The sequence below is a fragment of the Mytilus edulis genome, chromosome 7 (genome assembly GCF_963676685.1).
Source record: "Mytilus edulis chromosome 7, xbMytEdul2.2, whole genome shotgun sequence".
Classification (NCBI taxonomy): domain Eukaryota; kingdom Metazoa; phylum Mollusca; class Bivalvia; order Mytilida; family Mytilidae; genus Mytilus; species Mytilus edulis.
In genome coordinates this window covers 41,876,819-41,902,513 of record NC_092350.1, presented here as the reverse complement: position 1 = coordinate 41,902,513, position 25,695 = coordinate 41,876,819, and the positions used below count along the sequence as shown (strand labels likewise).

The following is a 25,695-nucleotide window of genomic DNA, read 5'->3' as shown; positions in this document are numbered from 1 at the left end:
TTAGTAACCTTTTTTTGTGTCTTATATTTGTTAATATTCATCTGCATCTTAGGAGAACTTGATATTTCAATTGTCAATGAAAATAAAAAAATATGGTATGATTGCCAATGAGACAACCCTCAATCCAAGTCCCAATGTGTAAAAGTTATAGGCCAAAGTACGGCCTTCAATACAGAGCCTGTGCTCACATCGAAGTGCAAGTTTAAATACAAGGAAATTATCGGTCTTTCTTTTGCAGTGAAAATTGACAACACATGAAGATGTTATGAATTCAGGAGATGATATTGTTTTAACCCGTCAACAAAATGGGACTTTCGGTTTCACTGTGAAAACTTTAGATGACGGTTTTTTTATTGGTAATATAATTTCCAATATATTTTTTTTACTTCATTAGGTTCTATTCAAGATCATTTATGAACTTCTTAGGAACGTAGATAAGAAGAAGTTAGAAATATCCTTTAACTTAACTTTCCGCTATATAGATGATGTTCTCTCAATAAATAATTCAACATTTGGTGACTATGTAATACGCATCTATCCCATCGAACTACAGATAAAGGATATCCTAGATACAGTTAAGTCTACCTCATATATTGACTTACATCTAGAAATTGACAATGAGGGTTGGTTGAAAACAAAACTTTACGACAAAAGAGATGATTTCAGCTTCCCAATTGTGAACTTTCCATTTCTATTTAGCAACATTCCAGCAGCGCCTGCATACGGAGTCTGTGTTAAACTTTAATAGCATTATGTATTCGGGTTTAGTTTTCTGTAATTAGTTAATACTTCAGTTTCATTATGTATATCTCTTTCATATTCATTTGTTAAAATTTACTGTTTGCAATAGCATGAATTGTTCTATATAATAAGGATGTTCTTATCCCGGACATAAAAACAATGCCGTATTTGGCAAAACCTTTTCAACTTTTTATCTTCAGTGCTGTACAACTTTGTACCTTTTTCACTTTCGATCTTTTATATCTGGGCGTTATGTATTCGGGTTAGTTTTCTGTAATTAGTTAATACTTCAGTTTCTTTATGTATATCTCTTTCATATTCATTTGATAAAATTTACTGTTTGCAATAGCATGAATTGTTCTATATAATAAGAATGTTCTTATCCCGGGCATAAAAACAATGCCGTATTAGGCGAAACCTTTTCAACTTTTGATCTTCAGTGTTGTACAACTTTGTACTTTTTTCACTTTCGATCTTTTATATCTGGGCGTCACTTCCAAGTCTTGTAAGGACAAGGCGCGTTTTTGGCGTATTGAATTTTAAACCTGATGCTTTTTGTTATCTATTAATCATGTTTTTCTTTGTCTAATATGTTCTCCTATTAATTTGTATTGTAGTCCTGTAATATTATGTTGTCATTTCAATGTTATATTTAACTTTGCCATTAAAGTGCGAGGTTTGGTATGCCACAAAACCAGGTTCAACCCACCACTTTTATTCCCCTTTAAAAGTGTCCTGTACCAAGTCAGGAAGATGGCCATTGTTATATTATTGTTCGTTTCTGTGTGTGTTGCATTTTAACGTTGAGTCGTTTGTGTTTTCTCTTATTTTTGAGAAATTGAGATAAGACGTGGCACAGTACTTGTCTATCCCAAATTCATGTAATTGGTTTTCATGTTATATTTGTTATTCTCGTGGTGTTTTTTCTAATGCTTGGTCCGTTTCTGTGTGTGTTACGTTTCGGTGTTATGTCGTTGTTCTCCTCTTATATTTAATGCGTTTCCCTCGGTTTTAGTTTGTTACCCCGATTTTGTTTTTTGTCCATGGATTTATGAGTTTTGAACAGCGGTATACTACTGTTGCCTTTATTTATATCTCCCAATTGATACGATATTCCCGGGCTTGTATTTCCTATCAAGATTTCCTTGATAGAGGGTTTCTGCTCACTAGGAAGCTATTAAACCAAGAGTTCCAAATGGTGAAGTTGAAATCATCCCTTCGTATATTTTACGGACGCCATCACGAGTTGATTGACAGGTATGTCCTAACTACAATCCCCTTCCCTTTTCAAAATGTGACATACCTACCGAATAATACTATTTACCGGGTTTGTAATAACATGAGCAACACGACGGATGCCACATGTGGAGAAGGATCTGCTTATCCTTTCGTAGCATCTAAGATCACCCCAGTTTTTAATGGGTTCGTGTTGCTTAGTTTTCTATGTTGTTTCTTGTGTACTATTAGTTGTTTGTTTATCTTTTTCATTTTTAGCCATGGTGTTGTCAGTTTATTTCCGATCTATGAGTTTGATTGTCCCTCTGGTATCTTTCCTCCCCCTTTTATGTTAAGAAATTAAAATCAAAGTAATACAGACATTGTTTTATGTTTAAATAGCCACTGATATTTATTTGATCAGATCATTTTACAAGTTTTATAACTTTCATCGTTCATTTGATCAACAATTAAAATTTGAATTGAATATTACGAGACTAGTTGTATTACAACAAATCCCAATATTTGTAAACTAGTTTTCTTTTTGATTAGTTTTAAAAGAGCTGTTTTAAAACTTCCACCGAAACGTTGAACCCAAATTTATTCAGGCTAGTTGCAGGTACTGCTTATGTGAAGTTACCTGCAGAAAACCGTATTAACATTGAGGTAATTACGTAACAAATATTTAGATTTCCAATCGAATTAAAAAATGGTCATTGTATGATTAATTATGCAAAATTCAGTGACAGAGTGCAGCTCCAATTTAGTGTCTGTTATAAAAAATAATGAAAATTCTTGATTCTGACACTTTCAAACTCAATTAAACTAAATGTATGAATGCACTAGTAATAGTAAATACCGGTCTCTTTGTGTCTTTTTTAATACTAATGTGCCTTCATAAACATCCCATGATAGGCAATGTTTACAAATAAATGAACATTTAGACTGTTTAAAATTATTTTATATCAGTATCATCCTAATAACAAAATAAGTTATTTTATTGAATGTTTATAGAAAGTTCTTTTAAGGAGGTTGTCTTTGTTCACTTTTTGAATTGAATGAAAAAAGCTTGAAACTCGGACAAAATCTCAGATACTTTTCATTTATATATTTACATTAAAAATATTCCCATGACAACCCAACTTCTGTTGTTACCTAGGTCAAATATATAAAGACAGTACAGCTGAACGATGTGGAAGATTACAAATTGGGGACCAGATAATTGCAGTTAACGGAGAAGACGTTAAATCCTTGAAACACAAAGAAATCGTCAAATTAATCAAAAGTTCTAGAGCAGAAGTTTCACTTCGCCTTATCCATCAAGGTTCGTGATCATTTAATGAAAATGAAAAAATATATATCTGGTATAATAATTGCTGATGAGACAACTATCCACTAAAGACCAAATAATACCGATGTAAGCAACTAGAGGTCAGTCAAAGTACGACCTTAAATAATGGGTCAAACCCATATTTTATACTATATATAGTTAGATATGAAATGGCTCTATTTGACAAAAGGAAAAATTCTTTAAAAACAACAAGTGACGACATGATTTCTGTTAATTTAAGGAAAAATATGATAGAAAGCAACCAACTACAGCCATGGAATTACACGCTCCTGCCTTGGTACAGTCACATTTTGCAAATCAACATATTTGCCGGCACTCTACAATCCCCAAGGCAACCATGATGTAACAGCTTGGCTCATCTGAAATCACGATGCATAACCGGCAAAATTTATAAAATAAACTTAAAGTTATCTTTTTTTCTATTGCTTGTAAAAGTTGAGTTCAACAAACTGTTTTCAAATATGAGATGATTGCTTTTATTTGGTATTTTGTATTTCGTCGTATCGTTTGTAGTCCTACTGATTATAAAATAGCATTTCAGTACCGTCATGATACCTGTTTGGACACGTATTGTGAAAATAATTGTACATTGTTCAAGAATATTTATTCGTTACATAAGTGGGATGTTTTTTGTGATGTCTGTCGTTAATGAAAGATGTGTGTTGTTGTTCTGCAGTTTGCATGTTGTGTCGACTATTATATTATTCGTTTGTGCGTTTCTTTGTGATGGGTGTGTTTGTGTTGTATATCTGTTACGTAGTGCTGTCATCTTAGCAATATTTTTCAACATTGTCATATAAGTGGGAGGTTTTTCTAGCAATAAAAGCAGGTTCAACCACCATTTTTTTCTTAAATTGTAATGTACCAAGTCAGGAATATGTCAGTTATTATATAACTAGTTCTTTTCAATGCTTGTTGGTGTTTGTTTTTGTTGCACTTCTGTTTTCCTGTTGTTCCTATTGTTTTCCTTTTATAGTTGATGTGTTTCTTTCGGTTTTAATTTGTAACTCGGATTTGTTTTCCATCGATCGATTTATGACTTTTGAACATCGTCATACTACTACTACATGTATTGCCTTCATTACTTCAAAGTACATTTTAAATGACATGACATTAAGCTCTTAGCAAATCTGGCCATATTAACACAACATATTTCAATCTGAGGACAGACACACCTGTGAACCTGGAAAGATTTAAGGGCATCGCTTGATCTAGATAATAAAATATAAATGCATTTTGAGTTTCAGAATTATAAAAAATAATTAAATTTTGCAACTTAATGTTTTCTTGTACACCTGCAGAAGATGCTAAAATAAATTAAAATATGAAAGAGGTTTGAGAAGCTCCCATTGTATGATAGATGTTATAAACTATATTGATTTGAAGCGGCAATAGTTGTCACCAAACAATGGGTAACTGAGTTGACCGTACCTAATAAAACTCTGGGGAAAAAAAGATAAATGATATTATATCAATATAGATCAAATCATGCCAAACAGTACATTAATGCATCAGTTTCGCTGTACTTAGAGTTAATTTAATGGTCATATTTGTCAATCTATTTTGATAAGCCTTACATTCATTTTTGTAAAATGAACGTTCAAAGTTCATTTTTGTAACTAAAATTGGCAATGATACATTAACTTTTCGCTATAATGGGCTTAAGTTTTGGAGCTTCATTTTTTATTTGATTTATTTTAATGTCATCTCAATTCGTTGAAATGTCTTCCGCCAATGCAGTCTTGACGAGGTTAAGAAGGGGGGAAATGTGTTCTTTTTTAAAACTCTTTCTAATTATCAGAATTTAATATTGAATCCATGATTTTATTTGACTTTTTTTTTTAATAAAACAGTTTGGTTTTATTCCTAAGTGTTTGCAATTCATTTGTTATTTAGCAATGAAACGACAGATATATAATAAAATTAAGAATATGAACAATCATTTCCAAAATAAGAATTGCACATGCAAAAAAATATATATAGCACACGTCTTGCCCAACATATACTCAAAAAGGGAATGTAGGTTATGTCTATCTACTTAACGACCCAATTTTTAAAATCTGTTATTGAGTGTATATCGTTTTGCAGAACTACATATTGACAAGCAGACCAAAACGTTTCTTAGAAAAAAAGTAATCAGCTTAATGTCACATCCCTAATATTTTTAATTATTAGTTTTTTCGTAATGTTGAAGGCTTCGTTGTGACTTAAGATAAAGAACAACAATAACGCACTGTGTCTTGGCTGTCTGCTTGTTTTAGTGTTGCAAGTTGAATTTATATACAAACTTTAAACTAATGAGATAAATAGTATAAATGAGACTAACAATACTCTACAGGTAACATGTCTAATGCACAATTTGCAAAAGATATATCTCATAAAGGTGCAACCAATGAACAACAGATGGCAACTAATTTTAAACATGCACGTCAACAACGGAATTACATTTCAACGAGAATACCTAAAAACAGAAAACAAAATGCATGTTCCAAAGAACTGTGCAGTACAGACACAGAGGATGAAAGCGATGAAGAAATGAAACAATTACAACTAGAGTTAGAGGAAATTAAAAGACAGAATAAGGAAGACGAGAAAGAAATCCTGAAAAAGTGCATTGAAAGAGAAAGGTCTAAGTCTATACGAATTAACAAACAAAAAATAAAAATTGAAAACAGTGAGTTTATTTAGATACGTTTACGTTAAAGCTTTAAACCTATAATCCGCCTTTGTTTCAATTTAGGGATGATAACAGTTCTTTAACTAAGTTTTTCGAACCGACATTTTATTATAAGGGTTTGTTATGTCAACAGGACTCGCAGTGCAACATATGCAATAAACTATATATTACAACAATCTTGTATCAGCCATTATGTTTACTCTTTAGATTGAATTCCCGTAAGTATTTTATCGTTTAGTGCTAACAATTGTTTAAATTTTTTTTTCAAATTGATTGGTAAACATAAAGATTGTAAATTTTAAAGCATCACTTTCAAGTCCAATTTTTATGGACACTATTGGACATTAAGGTTTCGAAAAAATACCAAATCTAAGTGTTGGTTTTAATACTTTACAATCAAGGTGTGTTTCCTTTCATCCATATGTACGTTCATGCAATCTTTCAAAGATTAAATGTTGTAGCATTGAACAACAATTTAAAGACATACATATTTCAGAAATTACCTCAGATATGAAATCAATCCGTCGTCATCTGTTGAACAGATATACCATAACGAACCAATTACTTGTAATGGCGTCCATGTATGAAGACATGACTTTTAACTTCTATCTTTGGTATATAAACTTCATTGTGACACCAACCCTCTATGAAACAAATCATGATAGAAAGCACAAGATCTAAAATATACTTCAAGAAATATATACTATATATGATTAAGTCGATGATTCTTGTTTGAATAAGTCTACCTGTGACAATATCGAAAACAGATCAAGATATGAAGCAGACATTTTTTTCTCGATCATTTCCTAAATTTAAAGTTCACTTGGAAACAATTACAAGTACTGACTGCATTGTAGTCTATTGAGTGAACGGACATAATAAATTCATCTGAAATTAAAAATAGATAATTCTGCAAAATGTTTTAGCGCTCTTAGCTATAATTGTTAGTCGAATTTCGCCATTTCGAAATCAATATTAAACAACAATGAGTTTTGACTGATTTCCTTTTTTTTGATTGACTGAGACTATGTTTGCTGGAAATGGTTATAGAATTGGCACGTAAGAAAGGGGGAGAAATAACATATTATGTTTATATTGTTTCAGAGCCTGTTATTGCGGTTCAAAATAAAACTATTCAAAGAACAGATTCAGAATCATCGGAAGACTATTACGAAGGTTTTTCTTATTTTTAGCATTCATTTTTGTTAAACAAAAAACACTTTCGCATTTGTATTGTCGAAGAAGAACAAAATACAAAAAATGAAAAGAGATCTTGATTTTTTTTCCAAAATGAAGATGATGAGGGATTCACGGTTTACATGAAATAACATGGAATAACATGGAATACACAATAAGTCACAATTTGTAAAAGAAAAACAGTTATAGTTCAAAGTACGGTGTTCAACAAGGAGAATTAGCTAACACCAAACAGCAAAGTGGCCCAAAATTGATTAGTGTAATGCCATTGAAACGGGAAAACCAACGGTCTAATCTATATAAAAAACGAACCACATCAACAAACGACTACTACTGAATATCATGTTCATTTTATAGGACAGGTGCAAACAAAACGTAAATAGGACCATATATGTTACGTTTAGAAGAAATTTAAAAGCATGTTTCAAATATCAATAGGAGAACGTTTGAATATTGTATCCTTTGATATGAAGAAGATTAAAAAGCAGTAAAATCGCACATAATTGAAAACTCGCTAAGTATGAACATGAAAGTACGATTATATCATCTGTCATGTCTACGTTGATCTTAGAATTGTAATTTTTGCAAACACTTATTACGAATTTTTTTGTTGACCGATTTTTTATTATTACATATATATAACCTGCGTCGATAACGGCAAAATCAGTCAGGCCTTGAGTAGAAACATTTTGTCAAACTTTTCTTCGTTTTAATTGAAGAAATGATTTAGTATTTGGTCCTCAGCTTAAGAATATTGGTTTAAGCATATCCATAAGAAATAGTTTAAAATCTAAACGCACTCATAGTACAATAAACATTTTCGCACCCTTTCTCGTGGCTTCTATGGAGAACATTGACTATATTTGGTCAGTAGTTCGATATTGTCTTAGGGAGACATAAGTCATAAGACATAAGCCCGGATCTAAATGAAAAATTATTTGCAACTGACACTATTTAAATGCATACTTTCTTCATTGACATCATATATGTTACGTTTAGAAGACGCATTTTTTCAGCAAACATTCGGCATTCCAAGAATTAATGAGGAGTCTCATATATTAAACAATTGATCTGAAATGTGTTATATCAATGACAATACAATCATCTATTAAATGATCAAGCATATCATTTTCATAATTTTTCAGAGTCTGATTTATTGTTATCAAATGAGACCGTAAACTCAGATAAAACTTTTCAAAGAACAGATTCTGAATCATCAGAAGACTATTACGAAGGTTTGTATTAACCGTAGCAACGATATAGTGCTTGCTTCCATTTTGGAGGTCTGGGCTTCATGATGGAATAAATCCTGAAAAGGGTTTCGGACGCACCAAAGTAAAACAAATACTCTTCATTCTTTGCACAAAACGTGAAATAATTGCAAAAAATTAATATCTCCCATATATACTTGAATATAGTTCTGCCTGATAAATTTTAGATAATTAATATTTATCAGGTAATTTCAATTTTTGTTTTTAGAATAACTCATTCTAAGTTAATAATTTCCAAAAAAAAAAGATACAGTTGGAAACTGATTTACGACAATAGAAATGTTACAAAACTATCCATTGGTCACCATGCACTACACTTGCAATGTTTTATTGTAAAAGAACCATGAATAAAATTATCAACTGTGCAGACATGTTACATTGTCAGAAGAAAGTTTTTCATTTAAATTTACTTAAATTCAGATATAGAACTCCAACAACACACTTCAGATACAGAACCCCAACAACAGCACTTCAGTAGAAAGAGCGAAATTATGAACCCTCCAAAAATAGGTACGATATAAGTAGATTTGATAATAGCATTCACACAATAGTTACAACACATTCATGAATAAGAAATTTGAATGACAGCACAATTTATATTTGTATAATAGGAAATGCTTTAGCTTTTAGACAACTTCAATTTTATTCCGATTTTGAATTTACTTGGTCGTGACTGCATACATTCCCTTTTCAATTGGACTAATTGTATTAACATTGACGTCCTACTTAACGTTTAGGACAATATTCCTGTTTCTTTCATATTTTAAACGGTCAGAATCGTATAAAACAAATCGTTTTATAGCTAGCTTAACCTCTCACATGTATGACAGTCGCATAAACTTCAATTATATTGAAAACAACAATTTGTGAACAAAATAAATAGAAACCCACATATAATAAAAAAGAAATTTTGTAAAAAAATTAGGGTACACGACTCATCATTGTGATAATGTATTGAGAAATATGCATACATTCTACTTCTTTAAACAGCGACCAGTATCAAAGAGTCTAGCTCACACATTTCTGTATAAGAACAAATAGATAAAGGCAACAGTAGTTGACGGCTATTAAAATGTCATAAATCGATTGAGAGAACATACTAAAATACTATTGGTTATGCTTATGTTATTTGATTTTACGTAGTCAGGGTTATATCTTGTCTATATACTAGCTTTGATAAATTGTTTGGTACTACTATAAATTTTCACGTCTTTGTACTTTGGACATGAAAATAATTTATTTTGTAAAAATATTTCCTTTCTGCAAGTAAACTGTATACCTAACAACAAAATTATTTTCATTTACCATTGCATAGCATTATTGCAAATGGCGGTTTTTGTTGAAGTTTATAGCTGTTTTCTGAAATTGTTTAACATTTCACAGCGGTACAATACTGTTTCCTTATTTAATCATCCCTTATTTCATTGATTTTGTATTCACATTGTAACATATATAATATATATTCGTTCAGTGTATGTTTACCTGTGTTAATATGTCTTTGGATTGAGTTAAGCCACTTCAATTGATATTTTATAGTGTTTCTTCTTTCTATGTTGTGATATTATACTATTCTTTCAGATAAGGGTGAAGGTTTGGTAACATGACTTGGTACAGGAATTTTTCAGAAAAGATGGTGGGATGAACTTGGTTTTTAGGCTAGCCAAACCTCGATCTTTATGGCATTGTTAAATATACGAACTTTGGCATTGCCTTTAGGATTTCGGAAACAGTATTTTTTATTGTATAATTAAACGCTTTCGTATGTTCGTATATCGATATTATAGATTTGTAACAGTTTTCCATTTTAATGATGATTGTCGTTCATTTAACAATGTACACTTTTAGTACTGATACAGATTTAGAATCATCATTAATAATTTTGTATCGTTATTTTTTAGGTTCCAGTAACAATGATAATATTCTTGTTGCCGCGTTGGATTTTGGAACAACATATTCGGGATTTGCCTTTTCGACGAGAGCGGATTTCTGTAAAAATCCGTTAAACATATATGCTAAAGAATCGTGGAATGCAGGCGGAAGGCAACTGTTGTCTTTAAAAACACCAACCTGTTTACTTTTAGACGCCAAAAAGAATATGGTTGCCTTTGGCTATGACGCAGAAAACAAATATATCGATATAGTTATTGATAAGGAACAAACTAATTATTATTACTTTTACCGGTTTAAGATGGAACTTTTTAATAAAAAGGTTTGCAATCTTGACAAGTTTAATGATATTCTCTCTCAAATGATTTGGCAATTCTTTCCTTTAACAAACTTTTCCTTCTCTCTAAATTCAGTGCCAACTTTTAATTACGAAATAAAAAAATATCATGAAAAGCGATGAAAGAAAATCAAAATAAGATAAGTAACTTTCAAAACAGAAATAGAAAAAAAACTAAAACAAGGAAACATATTAAGTGTCATGATGTAATATAAAAACATATAATTGTTCAATAGTAACAACTTAAAAAAAAATTAAAAAAAATAAGAATAAACTAAATGAACAAAATAAAGCATTGCAAATACTGAAAGTTAGCCTACAATTTCTATCAGCTGATGTAAATTCATTCTCTAAATCATCCACACATATTTGCAAATAAACTCATCATAGGTACCAGAATTGAAATTTTATATTTGCTTCAGACGCGCGTTTCGTCTACAAAAGACTTATCAGTGACGCTCGAATAAAAAAATGTTAAAAAGGGCAAAAAAAGTACGAAGTTGAAGAGCATTGATAACCAAACATTCCGAAATGTTTTGCCAAATGCAGCTAAGTTAATCTATTCCTGAGGTAGAAAAGCCTCAGTATTACAAATATTCAAAGTTTTGTAATCATTTAATTTATTATTATGAATATATCAATAATAATTCATGTCAACACAGAAGTGATGACTACAAAGCTGGTGATACCATCGGGAAATGAATACTCCACCAGCAGTGGCATCGACCAAGTGGTTGCAAATAAACTCATAAGATACCATGATTGAAATTATATATTTTCGCCAGACGCGTGTTTCGTTACAAAAGACTCATTGGTGACAAAGAGCATTGATATACAATGCAAATTACATACTACATTTATATAAGTGATGACATGTTTGTTTTCATATTTCATTCCTGTTTGTTTATAAGCATTTCAGTAAGGAAGTGGTACGTGGAGGGAGACTCTATTCCTACTATACCATAATGTACAACATGGCATTGTTTTTAATCAAGGAACATGCCCTTTCTAAATCTTCAAATCATTTAAAATATAGAAAGATATTTATTTTTAATCACCACGTGTAGAATTGAGTTGGTAAAATCTGTATTTTGTTTGCACTATAGTGAATAGATCCCTTGGATTCTTGTTTAAGGTATTGGTTGAATGCATTTCAAATGTAAAGCTTTCAATTTCAATTTCATTGAATAGTTGGATTTAAAATGGCATTTATTAGATATTGACCATTCTCAAACAGATTTGAATGACTTTGACATCAATTCTAGAATCAAACTTTATCTTAATACATTTTTCTCTTTCAGAACATAAAAAAGGATATGACAATTGAAGATGTTACGGGGAAATCTGTACCTGCAATCGACGTGTTTAGTCTATCGATTAAAGCTTTGAAAGACTGTTTGTTTGAACTTGCAGAAACACGTGGTTTGGAGCTAACGATGAATGATATTACTTGGGTTCTTACCGTACCAGCAATATGGTCAGATTCTGCAAAAGAATTTATGAAAGAAAGTGCTATGAAGGTTACTTATGCATTTGATATTTTTATGTCTGATTTCAGGAATATAAAATCAAATGAGTATAAACCGGATATCCTTCCTTTTGTCTTAGCTAATCAAGGGTTTTGATTCAGTCCTATAATCTTCACCTTTGGCAGATTACGCCAGCATTTGTGATTATAATATAATGCGTCATCTACCGTATATAAAAGTCAGGCCCATTCCGACTACATGATAGTTGCATCTAGTGTTTAAAATTTCGTATAGCAGGAATCGAAAATAAATATTGATTTTATGTGTAAATCAATTAGTTAATGACCAAATTTTGTTTAAGGCAATAGTTCTCATTTATTATTCTAACGGGACTGCACAATACCAACCTTACAATAGGTTTTCCTGAGAGAGAAAAAAATGTTTTTTGTAAGCATAAAATTGAGTTTGCATTTTACAAAATTAATGAATAGTGTTTTTCTTTGCACCATTCATCTATTTGCCTTGGAAATTCGGTAAATGTATTCGAATGTTGAACTTAATATTAAAGTAAGGAGACGTAATATGATTTCCGATGAGACCAAATAAACTAGACACCTATTGATTTGCATTCCTATGGGTCATTGTACGCCCTTCACTAGTGAAAAAAAACCATACGATATACTTGTAGTTAACCTTATTAACCCTCAACATGTGTGAGTGAGACTCATTAAACGAGTCAGAATAGGTAAAAGGAAACATTCGGAAATAAGAAGAATGTTATATCTCTGTATGTAAAGTTTATCAAAAGTCAAAATGAATGTGCATATGTTATCAGTGAAATTATGTTAAACGCCAAACAATGGAGCAGTGTGTGTATTATCATTGAGAAATGGGAGGTCGGTAAAAGAAAAAGAAAATTGGCATGCTTTTCATAAACCCTGGCTAGTATGATGGCGTCCATCAGTGTTTAATTAAAAAATATATTAAAATCCTCAATGTGAATTTCACGGCGCCAGAACATCACAGATCATCACATATTTATCTGAACATCTCCCTACAAAATTTTATTCTGCAATCATTTATTTTGTTCCCTTTTGTTTTGCAGATGGCTTGTATAATTTGTACGTCTTTTTAAAAAACCAACTGATATATTTTTAGGCGGTTTTTCGTGTTATACTTTTGTAAACAGTTAGGAACATCTCTACAAAATGCATCCCTTTATACTGAATAACTACATCTTCAATTTAAGGCGGGTATTCCATTAAACCAATTCTATCTGGCACTTGAACCTGAATCAGCCTCTGTCTATGGTCAGTATTTTACAGTAAACGAAATACAGGAAGGAGGAGATGGAGAACTTATTGCTAAACCAGGCACAAAATTTATGGTAGCCGACCTTGGAGGTATGCATATTAGAATATGACAGAGCTTAATAATTATATAAATACTGATTTGATTGTTTAATATATAAATGTTTATTATGTAACTATAGGAGATGAGACCAGTATTCACCAGAGCACAAATGACGTAGACGTAAGCAATGAAAATCAAATATGACAGACAGCAACCACCGACAACTACCGTAGGAGTGTGTTTCGTTCGCCCGATCATCGTCGTTTCGTCGATTCCTTATATGCTTACAGTTTTCTTCAGTGCTACTTAACAGCTTGACTATTATGATAGTTGTATTGTCTAAGCTCACTTTGGTCCGTCGGAAACCTAAATCATTTTACCGAAGACTTAAATTGAATGTTGTCATGACAAAAATGAGTTTTGTGTTTATTTTTGTGTAGACAAAATTGACTATTGTGACAAAAATGACTTTTGTGACAAAAATGACTTTTGTGACACAAAATTGACTATTGTGGCACAACATTGACTTTTGTGGCACAAAATTGACTTTTGTGGCACAAAATTGACTTTTGTGGCACAAAATTGTTTTTTGTGGCACAAAATTGACTTTTGTGTTAAATTTTCACTTCTGTTTAACAAAACTCAATTTTGTCTACACACAAAACAAATTAGTTCACAGAATCCAAACTAAACTAATTTGCATACAGTATTTACTTTTGTCGCCCAATTTTCAAATTAGGTAACAAAAGTAAAGTCTGTGTTACAAAAATGAATTTTGTTATGACAAAACTAACTTTTGTCCACTGAAAGATAATTTTGTATGACAAAATTTAAATTTGCAGTTACGTTGGTCACGATTTTCCTACAACTCAACGTTACACCAAAAATGCGACGTCAAAGAGGATTTTCGAAATTTTAACGTCGAATTTGTAAGTTTCATTCGGGTTTTTTTTAATGTTGTTGGTTGTTTTTGTCTCTGTTATTATTTTTTAAGTCTTTTTACCACGAATTGCCTCAAGTTGTGGATATCGATTTAACACCTGCAAAATGCTGTATTGTAGGTCATGTAGGAAGGGAAAATAAGACGGAAAGTTTTTCCATAAATAAATCAAAACAAAAGTATAGATGTACAAAAAATTTTAATCACATGCTGCTAAAATTTCATGGTGCATATCATCTGTCATTATAAATTTTCCATACCTTGATTCGACCCCAATACAAATATATCTGACACTGTTCAGGTAAATTAAAGATTTTTTTCCCTTGATCAATTTGAACTGAATATTGTTTTCATTAACACATAATTTATCAAAATACAACCCTTCAACTAATTGAACCCCAGCTTGAAAAGTGTTTCCCCAGTCATCTAAAGTTGATTGATTAAGTTTTTTAACGTCTGATAAACATTTTAAAATATAATAGTCCTCTCCTGGATCGTCCGTAAAAAGGCTAAAATAATCCCGGGTTGTATCAATTCAATGAAAGTATTTTCATCGCTATTTGCGATAAGTCTTTCTGTTAACTCAGTTTCGTGAACAAGTTTATATCTGCAAAAAATTCCGGCTTGGCTAGTACAAGCATTGGATTCATCAGGACAGTTGTAGCATGCGTAGCACGACAAGTCTCGAACTAAAACATTTCGAGGACTCGTACTTTTGATTTGGTGAATACACCTTACTGACGCGACGACTTTAAAAGATCTTGTTCTATTTCGGGGAACTTCCGCAACATATCTAACAATTCGACGTTTGCATATAGAGGACTGCCTTGGAGTCTCTAAATTGTCTTTACAAAAGTTTTACAACAATTTTCCTCTTGCAACTGCAAAATCAGCTTGATTTTTTATTAACCCCCCTGCGGCATCTTGTACTCCTTTGGCATGGGATGTTTCGAAATAGTTTCGAACTATTTTGATACCAAAATCTTGTTTTGCATAGCTCAAATCTCCGTAACAGTGCCTTGATTTATACTGCGTTGCGCACCCGTCAGTAAATTCGTGCATGGTTTTCATATCATAGTTAATACTCTTTAGGTAATCCGCTATTTGCCGTTGCGCCTCATGTGAAAAATTATGATCATGAACTTGATCAGGACTTATAACAATAAAACCGTTCCTCAAATAATCCACCATTAACTTCAGGATCGGACGGACCGTCTAGATTTTTAATTGGATGCCTATAAATCACGGATACACGTATCGAAACTTCCGTTTTCTGAAAATAGCATGATTGGATTTCAATTTTATCTTTACACGAATAGTTTTCAGAAAAATTATGAATGCAAATAGCTTCAATTTTTTTAAGTTGCTCTTAATGGATTTCAGTTGTTCTGTTGCCATTTTGCACGAAAAACGTGTGCTGAAAACTTTGATATCAATTCAAGAAAGTACTTGAACATTTCACCCGGTTTTGTATTCACCTTAACAAGGCACAGCTTTTTCTTTTCTCCGCTTTTTGTTGGAACGAAAACATACTCATAGCGCATCCATTCAACATTTGGTGATTCTGTAGTTAGGGAGAGTTCTTCTTCCGATAAATGCCATTTGTTCACGCCACAGTCATCGCACCTCCGCTCCACACACTTTAATTGGTGGTAGTCTTGACCGTCAGTTTTTGGACACAAAGTATGATTTGTCAGGTCAGTGAGATGGGTGAAAATTGGAAAATGTTCAGATGTTGGTGTGTGTTTTTTTCGAAAATCCATGCAACGTTTAAATAAATATCTAGCCCCTTCATGATACCTGCAACAACATGTTTCTCGGTCACATGTCCGTACAGATACAACAAAATATGGCTTTAACCGTTCAAATAACCTCTGTGAAATATTCAAATCAGGGTAATTTTCTTTGAAACTAATATAGACTTCTGTCTGAGTTTTTTAAAAGCACGTGCTTCATGTGACTGGTGTATACTTTAGGACCTAATCGTTTTATATCCTTCTTGTTTGCAGTAGGTCGCGAATTGTCGGGAGATATCAAGTATTCATAGATTTTCCGTTTAATGTCACCAGATAAAGCGTCACTTCTTGTTTTTCTTGATGTGAATGTCCACGCTGAGACTTCTGTTGTCAAAACTTTTCCCTTATTCTTTTCCCTACAAAAAGACTTTTATTAAAACCAAGTAATAAATAAAACAGACATATTCGTCTTTACAATATCACACGCTATTGCCGGCTATCACAACGACATACACAAGATCTGTGTTACGGGTAGCCATTTAAAACTATTGTTATATTACAATCGTAAACGAAAGAATAACTTGCTATAATAAATAGAAATATCTCATTAAAAGAATTACTTGGTATATATGATAAAAATTGCTTGATATTTACTAAAAGAATTACTTAAGATACATTGAAAAAGTATTTGCATTTTCAAATTACTATCAAATTACTCACAATTACTTGTAAGTATTAATAGGTACTAATTTTTTGTCAATCAAACATGTTTACTTTTTTTTTTAAATTGATTTGAATTAAAAAAAAAAACCTTGTTTGAAGTCTCATTGGCACTCATACCAAATCTTCTTATTTATTTATTAATCTATATGCATTTATTGAACAGTATGGTAATTTGGTTGATATTCGTTTACAAATGAAGAAAATTATATTCATAGCATACCTTGTGACATTCTTCTGACGTTAAATCCGAGTTTTTTGGACAACTGTATTCTGCGTTTAGATTTTTGAACATTTTCATCATTCACTGCAGCACTCATTATGTTTACCGTTGCTCTTGCATCATTTGTTCTTTTGTGTTTGGTATCATTCACAATGTCCTTCATGTCAGATAAGACATCTTCCGCCATTTTAATGCTCTTGAGATCTTCTGGTGTTGGACTCTTTGTATCACTTAAGTAGGACGAAATTAAAGTTGCCCGCTTTTCTGGCGTTTTCGGTAAACTGTTTTTTAACTTCTGCAGTGCTCTGTGTTTTTGTGTTCTTGATTGAAATGCAGTTAAATTGTTTTCAAAATATACACCTTTAATTTCATTCTGTTTCAATTTCATATTATTGCGGTAATCTTTTTTCTTTCTGTTCATTTCGACTCTTTTTTCTTTTTTCTTAATAAACTCGTTCTTCTTCTGTCGTCTGTAAATCTGTTTCTTTAACGCTGCTCTTGAAGGTTTTTCTGTCCGCCTCTCGCGTCGTTTCAGTTGTTTTTTCTCGTTATACAGGACTTTATTCTTATCATATTTTTTTACTTGTCTTTCTTTTTCCTTTTGTCGCTTTATATTCATGTAGTACGCAACCTTTTCTGGTCCAGATGTAAAAACTGAAAAAATATATAGGTCATGTAACGATATAATTTTTTTTATAATTTGTTTTAATTATCTGGAACATGTAATTGAAACAAATTTAGCACATACTAGTTACGTCGGAAACAAGCTTTTTCGGATTTTTCGACGTTTTCCGACGTTTGGTCAAAATGGCTACCGTTTTGTAAATGTTCGTTTCATTTTGTTCCTTTAAGACTCAAAGATGTAGTAAATAAAAAAAGATTCTTGTAATTTTGTACTCTTCGTGTATCTAACTTTTGTTTTAATAAATTATAAACAACTTATTGAAATATCAGGTAAAACAAACACATTTAGAGCTTTGACAAATGTAATATCAACTTGGACAAAACGGCTACCGGTTGAAAAATGACTGCGTAGAGAAGATTTTATAGAATCTACAATTTTTGAACTCACGAACAAGGAGGCAAATATTTGTACAATTGATAGATGTTATTATTATCTTACCTTTTTAAGACATTTTTTTCTATATATACTCATTAAATTCACTTTTAGTCGTTAAGTCAACGAAATATTTCTTGTTTCAGCTAAATCTGCTGTCACCGAGTCAAACAAAATTTGACAAAAAAACGGCTTTAACGTCACAAAGAACCGACACACGTCGCTGTTCCCGCCAAGTTTCGGGAAGATCAGAGAATAAGAAATAGCATCACTATACATAAGAGTTAAAACAGTTGTTTGAAATGTAACGTTCGACATCCGTTTTTTTACATAACTTTGTTGTTTAAATCCTCAAATATTCTAGATATAACTAAGTATATGACCAAGAGCTAAAATAATATAATTAAAAACATGTTCTGAATTTATTTTTATATTGGTATGTGTTAGCCGCCATTTTTGCAATGGAATTTCGAAGATTCTGTTTCAAATCCCAGAGTTTGTATGAACAGCGTGCGTAACGTTAGTATGCTACAAATCTTGTTAAACTGAACTCATTTTTGTTGAACAAAACTCACTTTTGTCCGTACAAAATTGAATTTCGGGTACAAAACCACAATGGTCCCATTCGGCGCCCCGTAGCCAAACCTATCATCTTTATTATTCATCATAACTACTTAAAAATTGGGTTGCAGCTTGTCAGTTATTAGTTGTCATTTGTAACGTGTGATTGTGTTAGTTTTTAAACTGATCTGACAACTACATCCTGTTTCCAATAATCTCAACTACCAGTAGAAATATTATCAGCCCAACAACTCAAACAACATGTGTTTGTTTTTGAAAGCAGATTGTTTTGTTAAATCTTTATTTATATATAATTTGTCTAACTTTTTTGGTTCTTCTCTGGCTAGGATTCGAACTCATGCCAATAAGATATCGTGGCATCAAATCGCCTTGTACCGTGCCCGTTGCGCTAGACTATTCGACCACCTTCTCTGGTCCTTCGCGCTAGAGTCCACTCAACAATTTAGGCTGGCCCGTCGCGCTAGACTACTCGACCATCTATGTTAGTAGAGCCTAAGTGGTAGGGTGACAACCAAATATTTAGCATGAAAAATGCTTAAAGTTTTGGTTGCCAACTTGATTCGGATAACTGTTATTGTTTGTTTGTTTGAAATGACCACAAATATTACCTTTTTAGCAACACGATGAGTACCAGTATTGGATCATATTGCTTATTATTGCAGTGCATCGGAGTTTGTATTGCTCAACTTTTATTCACAGTGTGGATTTTGTCTCTTGCGATGAAATTCGCAGTATTCGAGCCAAACGGCTAACTATCCCACGGAGGCAATGGGGATGTACACTACTTGTATACTGATTCATATTTCAGAATGTAGAAGATCTAGATTATCCATACCTTGATCGCATATACCTAATGTTTCCGTCTGTCGTTTATCCAATGTCCTTTTCTCACTTTTATGGTTCATTGACTGCTTTTTAATGTGAATTTATCACGTATTATGAGTATTAAGATTACAGTATTTAGTATTTGTGTGTCTTACAACGTTTACTGGTCAGTCAGACACGGTAAAGTTATGTGAAAATGAGTATTTTGGTTCTCAAATATTATTAGCAGTAGATCAACTGAATTGGTGTATGGAATAATTGTAAGGGGTTCTTGTCAGTCTAGCATGACTCATCTGACCTTTACCTTATTTGTCAATGTTAGGTTGTTGTGTTTTGGTCTATTTTTTCAGTTCCACAAGCAAAAGGTCAAATATATTTTATTGACGCAATAATTGTCAGGTGTAGATATAAGAAGATGTGGTATAAATGCCAATGAGACAACTCGCACATGTTTGTCTGACAAGATTTATTTGACCTTGAACGCATTTTCATGGATCTTTTACAAATGGAAATTGTATGTGATACTTTTAGTAACACCGTTACCTTTAAACATAAAATCTATGAACAGTAAAGGAGGCAAGACATTTCAGCGTGTGCACTCTTGTCATACTTGTCGGTATTTGTTTGCATGTGCTGTATATCATGCATGCGTTTGTTTTTTGCCAAATGTTGTTTTTTATCCTAATTATCATATTCTAAATTGCCTGACTAATTGCATAAAAATCTGACTTTAGATGAAGAAAATATATTGACAGAAAGATATCTTCTATTTTTTTTTTTTTTTTTTTATTGATCTTTTTGGTGTTCAAACTACAGTGCATACATACATTTTTACAAGACATAAGTGAATGACATGACATGTATGGCATTGTTATACTATTGATATTATGCAAATAAGACATACTACAAAAATACAAGATAGTGGTGTGAATATTCAGTATATGATACGTCTTAAGAATACTTTGGAATACATTATACTATAACAATATTAAAAAATAAATTTAATTAAATAGCTTTCATAAATTCCCCCCATCTGTTGGCAAATGACTCGTGTTTGTCTTTAGAAATATAAAAATATTCTAATATCTCCAGACGTCTTTTCAAAAATTTAAGAAAAGCTTGCACAGATATGAACAGTCTGTCTAATTGTGTGTACTTTACATAATAAATGTAATATTTTGCCTGTAGAATGCAATAATTTAGAACTAAGTTATCAGAACTCAATACACCAAAAATGACACTGTCTTTATTCAAGAATAGTTTTTCTCCAAAAACTGAATACCACCAATTTGAAAAAACTCTCCAAAATTGTTTTATTTCTGTACATTCAAAAAATTTATGCTCTATAGTTTCTATTTCTTTACAACTGGCACATTCATTAGTTGAGGAAAGTTTATATTTTTCAAGAAGATAATTATGTGAGACTATTCTGTGTAGTAATTTATATTGAAAAGCTTGTAGTTTGCTTTCTATAGTACATTTGAAAGCTAATGAATAAATATTTTTCCATTGTTCGTCACTAATTTCTATATTAAAACTTTCTTCCCATCTTTGTTGTGAAATAGGAGAAACACTTCCCCGATCGATAAAAATTGAATATACATCTTTAGCAAATAATTTACTGATAGGCATTTTTTTATTCTCATGCTCAAAAACGAATCCAAATGAGTTGCTGTTAGGTGACATGTTTTGTTGTAATAACAAATCTTTCCAGTCACGTGGTATAGCAAGCTTAATAGATAGAATGTCTACAAAAGTGACATTCAGGTTATATTTTTTGTTAATAGCGTCATGAGACAAAAAAAATGCCTTTATCATCTACAATATCATTGATGAACCTTATGCCTTTCATGTACCAAGATCTGTAAAAAATACTCTTTTGATCAATTTTGATAAACGGATTGAACCAAATAAATTCTTTTCTAACATGAAATGCATTTAACGGGATGAAAATACCCTTGAAACGTTTCCAAGCAGATAGCACTTCTATATAAAAAAGAGGTGCTTTCAAATTCAAAAACTCAAATTCACATCTGCTCATAAACAAGTCCTCTAAATCAAAAAGGGTGAAAAATGCTTTGGAAACATGTTTCCATTTGGAGTCATGTTCTGATAGAAATCTTTTTACCCACATAATACGAAAGGATAACAGCTGTACTTCAAAATTTGGAGCTTTCAGTCCCCCCTCGCTAGGAGACTTTTGAATAACTTCCGATTTAACTTTCGGAGTACTACCATTCCATAAAAAACTATTAATATCACGTTGTATTTTAATTACATAAGATCTTGGTACATGTGTAGATGAAATGACATAAATAAGTTTCGATATTGCAAGTGATTTAAGAATTACAATCTTTCCGATCAAGGAAAGGTTTCTGATCCTCCATAGTTTAATTATTGATTCCATTTTTTCTATGCATGTATCTAAATTAGAACAAACCATTTCTTCACAAGCATTAAATTTTAAACCTAAGGTTTTAAAACCATCTGTCCATTTAATAGGAAGGGAACCTTCTTTGTTAAACTTATTTCTTCCAATCCATGTTGCTTCGGTTTTAGAAAAATTTACTTTTAATCCTGAACACTTCTCAAAATCGTTAAAGGAATCTAATAAAATTTGCGCTGAGAAAACATCTTTCAAAAAACAAGTGGTATCATCAGCCAACTGTGAAATTTTGATTTCAGTACCCCCAATTTTTATACCAGATATCTTCTATTTTATTGTAAGTCAATTCTTCCTTTTTTAACACTCCAAACTGGAACTGGATTTGGAATAACATAAAGACAATAACAATCAAAACCAAAGAGTAAACAAAGACTAAAAAAATCAAAGGACATTTACATCAACAGTTATAAATAAGAAATAAGAAACAACACGAACTCCACTAAAACCGGGAGTGAAATCAGGTGCTCCGGAAGGGTAAGCATTTCCTGCACCGTATACGGCACCCGTCGTGTTACTTCTTTGTTCAGTTCGGTAATGATGGAAGGTTATTACGACTAAAGAAGATATGATTTCTGACACACAGAACAGGAGGCGCAGGATAACAAATGAACATTTCCAACTTAGAAAAAAAGAGAAACTGACAACGCCATGGCAAAAAAACATAACGACGAACAGCCTTTCAAAATGTTACAATACACTACATATGAACCGAACGACAACAAAAACACAAATAAAATAGCTGAGGTGATCTTCAGTCCTCACCAGGAAAATGCAGGTCCTGCTACGCATGTTTAACCCATAGTATCAAATCTGATATAGAAAAAATATTCAAATGTGAACGAGACGACAACCCTAAATTCTCGACTTTTCCAAGTGTACCACTCAATACGATTCCTAATTTAAAAATATAAACACAAGGAAATATTAAATAACTAGGTATTATTTATTACAGGAGGAACTGCTGATATTATAGTTCAAGAGAAACTTGACAATGGTCACTTGAAAGAACTCCATCGTGCTAGTGGGAATGATTGCGGTGGAACTTCTGTCGACAGATCGTACCTCCAAATATTTGAAGAAATAATGGGACCAAAAGCATTTGAAAAGTTACAGAAAAAGGATCCTTCAGTATATTTGGATCTGCGTCGTGATTTTGAAGTACTGAAAAGAACTATTAGTCCGTCGAAAACTGACACGGTTAATATCACCATTCCTATAGTAGGTTTAAACAAAATTTGTAAGAAATACACGAAAAAGAAAGATTTCAAAAGGGCACTTGATGTCTCCCCATATGCTGACAAAATAAAAGTTTGGAATGATAAAGTTCGTATTGATGCATCTTTTGTTAAGTCTCTGTTTACTACAACTATTGGTGGTATTATTACAGTTATGGACACAATATTGACTTCTGTGTCAGGGGTGACTCAGATACTACTTGTAGGAGGATTCTCCGAGTGCAAATTAGTTCAAAATGCGGTCATACGGTCTTTTGGGGAGCCAAATAAAATTAAAGTAATTGTTCCTAAGGAAGCAGGCATGTCTGTTTTAAAAGGAGCGGTATTATTTGGCCATAAACCAAATTATATTGTTTCTCGAAAAATGCGGTACACATATGGAATGCAAACTATTTCAAATTTCAACAAGAATTTCCATGATATGAAGTATATGATTCGAGACAAAGGTCAAATGAAATGTACAAAAATATTCGAGGCAATTGTTAAGCTGGACGAAACGGTACAAATAGGGGATAAACATTTGTTTACTCTTCGTACGACGAGGGAATTTCAGACAGAATTATCATTGCCTATTTATTGTACTTCTGAAGCAAATCCAATGTACACAGACGAGGAAGGTTGTACTGAGTTAGGAAAAGTTAAGATGGTTTTCCCAAATCCATCAAGAACAGAAAGAATGGTTCAAGTAAGCTTCATATTCGGACATACAGAACTTCAGATAAGCGCTATGGATCTGACATCTGGGCAAGTGATATCATCACAGTTAAACCTCCTTTAAAATCTGCATGCATAACGATACGGAATAATTTGCATGCACTGAATATATTCTTATCTGCGGGAAAAAATTCGGCAGTTTTTTTAATTGACAAATAATACTAAATGGTATTTTGGAACTAACCAAAACAAGGTCTTTATTTCATAAAATTGTCTAACAAAATTTCTCTAAATAAAATTGAATAATATTCATAGTTTCTTTTCCCCAGTGTCAACGTTTTGTTTTATTTATGCTTTTGCTTTGGCTTGATACAGTGATTATTCCTTTTGATTTTTGAGATTTGAAAATGCAACATTTGACATACATGCAGTCAATGTTACATTGGTTATTTGTTGTGTAATTATTCTTTCTTGAGAAAAATAAAGTATACTTCTATTATGTCCTTCAAAATACACACACAAGATCCTAGTGATCTTGGTTCACAAATATAAAATGTTCTTTAATGAATCACAGAAAAATAGGCGTATGAAATGAATAACAGTTGCAGATTACCAATCATGTTCATGTTTCATAATTGGGAACTGTTGGAATAAGAGCACTACAAACCAAAACAAAAACGATGCGTCAACAATATTCCATTAAACAGATGTCAAATAATTGGTATACAAACTCCAGAACAATAGATACTAGTGCAGAGTTGGAGTAGACATATTTGCGACACTCTATGCATTGTTTTTCGGTAAAACAATCATTCGACAAATGCAAAATCAAAGGAAAACGTATTGATCGGTTAACTTCTTGACAAATATTTATGTCGAAAAGAACAATAAAGTGATTGTATACGTATGCAGCGATACTTGACTGAAATTACGGCCAAAGAAAACACAAAATGGAAACTATCGAAATAAATGGCAAAATCAAAAGTTCGTAAACACCAAAAAGAATGGAATATCCCTGACTAGGTACAGGTATTTCCTTATGTAGAAAATGTTGGATAAGGCGGGGTTTTAGCGCTAGCTAAACCTCTCACTGGCCTGACAGTGGCAAAATTACAATATCATGACAATATTGTGTGAACAAATCAAACAACTATGACAATAAAGAAAAACAAAATGGCATATAATACTCTAAAGACAAGAATACACAAACTGACCATACCACAAGAACACAAAGTGGGATTGTGCAATACAAAGCAAAGCCAAAATGATATAACTGATAATGGACTAAAATTAAGGGTTAAAAAGAAATTTAAAACACACACACTGTAACACGTTATTAAGATGTTAAACAACATTAGTACCTAGAATCCATATTTCCAACCAATCATGTATCATAAATCAAGTTGATAGATTTATCGAAAAGGTATTCCGATGCACTTTTTTTAGAAACGTGACGAGATTTTTTTTATATATAACCCTGATTCTTCACTTTCTTCTTGGACCATGGTGACGTTTTATAAAGTCTGAGTAGCGGCTTCGTGAATACCGAATGATTAGAGAAATAGATATTCCATATGCAGCTGAAGTTGGGGAATATTGCTGCTGTAAGTGCGTATGACACTTGTTTTCAAATAGACCGCATTGATTGCACTGCAGAAAGAAAGGTTTTTTTCAAGCCATTATCTTTTTATACGCCCGTCAAAATTTTGACGGGACGTATTATGGTATACAAATGTCCGGTGTCCGTCCGTCTGTCTGTTTGTCTGTCTGTCCGTCCGT

General features: G+C 32.2%; 1 protein-coding gene across 1 annotated transcript; it reads left to right on the top strand.

Annotated features, from left to right (window-relative positions):
• Window positions 1-3,129: 3,129 nt before the first annotated feature.
• Window positions 3,130-24,189, top strand: LOC139481499 (heat shock 70 kDa protein 12A-like). The gene is made up of 9 exons (XM_071264873.1): window positions 3,130-3,280; window positions 5,646-5,981; window positions 7,089-7,160; window positions 8,327-8,416; window positions 8,873-8,962; window positions 10,351-10,661; window positions 11,978-12,196; window positions 13,395-13,548; window positions 22,980-24,189. The coding sequence occupies exons 2-9, from the start codon at window positions 5,651-5,653 to the stop codon at window positions 24,038-24,040; spliced, it is 2,328 nt and encodes a 775-aa protein (XP_071120974.1). The 5' UTR covers window positions 3,130-3,280; window positions 5,646-5,650; the 3' UTR covers window positions 24,041-24,189.
• The last annotated feature ends 1,506 nt before the right edge of the window (window positions 24,190-25,695 follow it).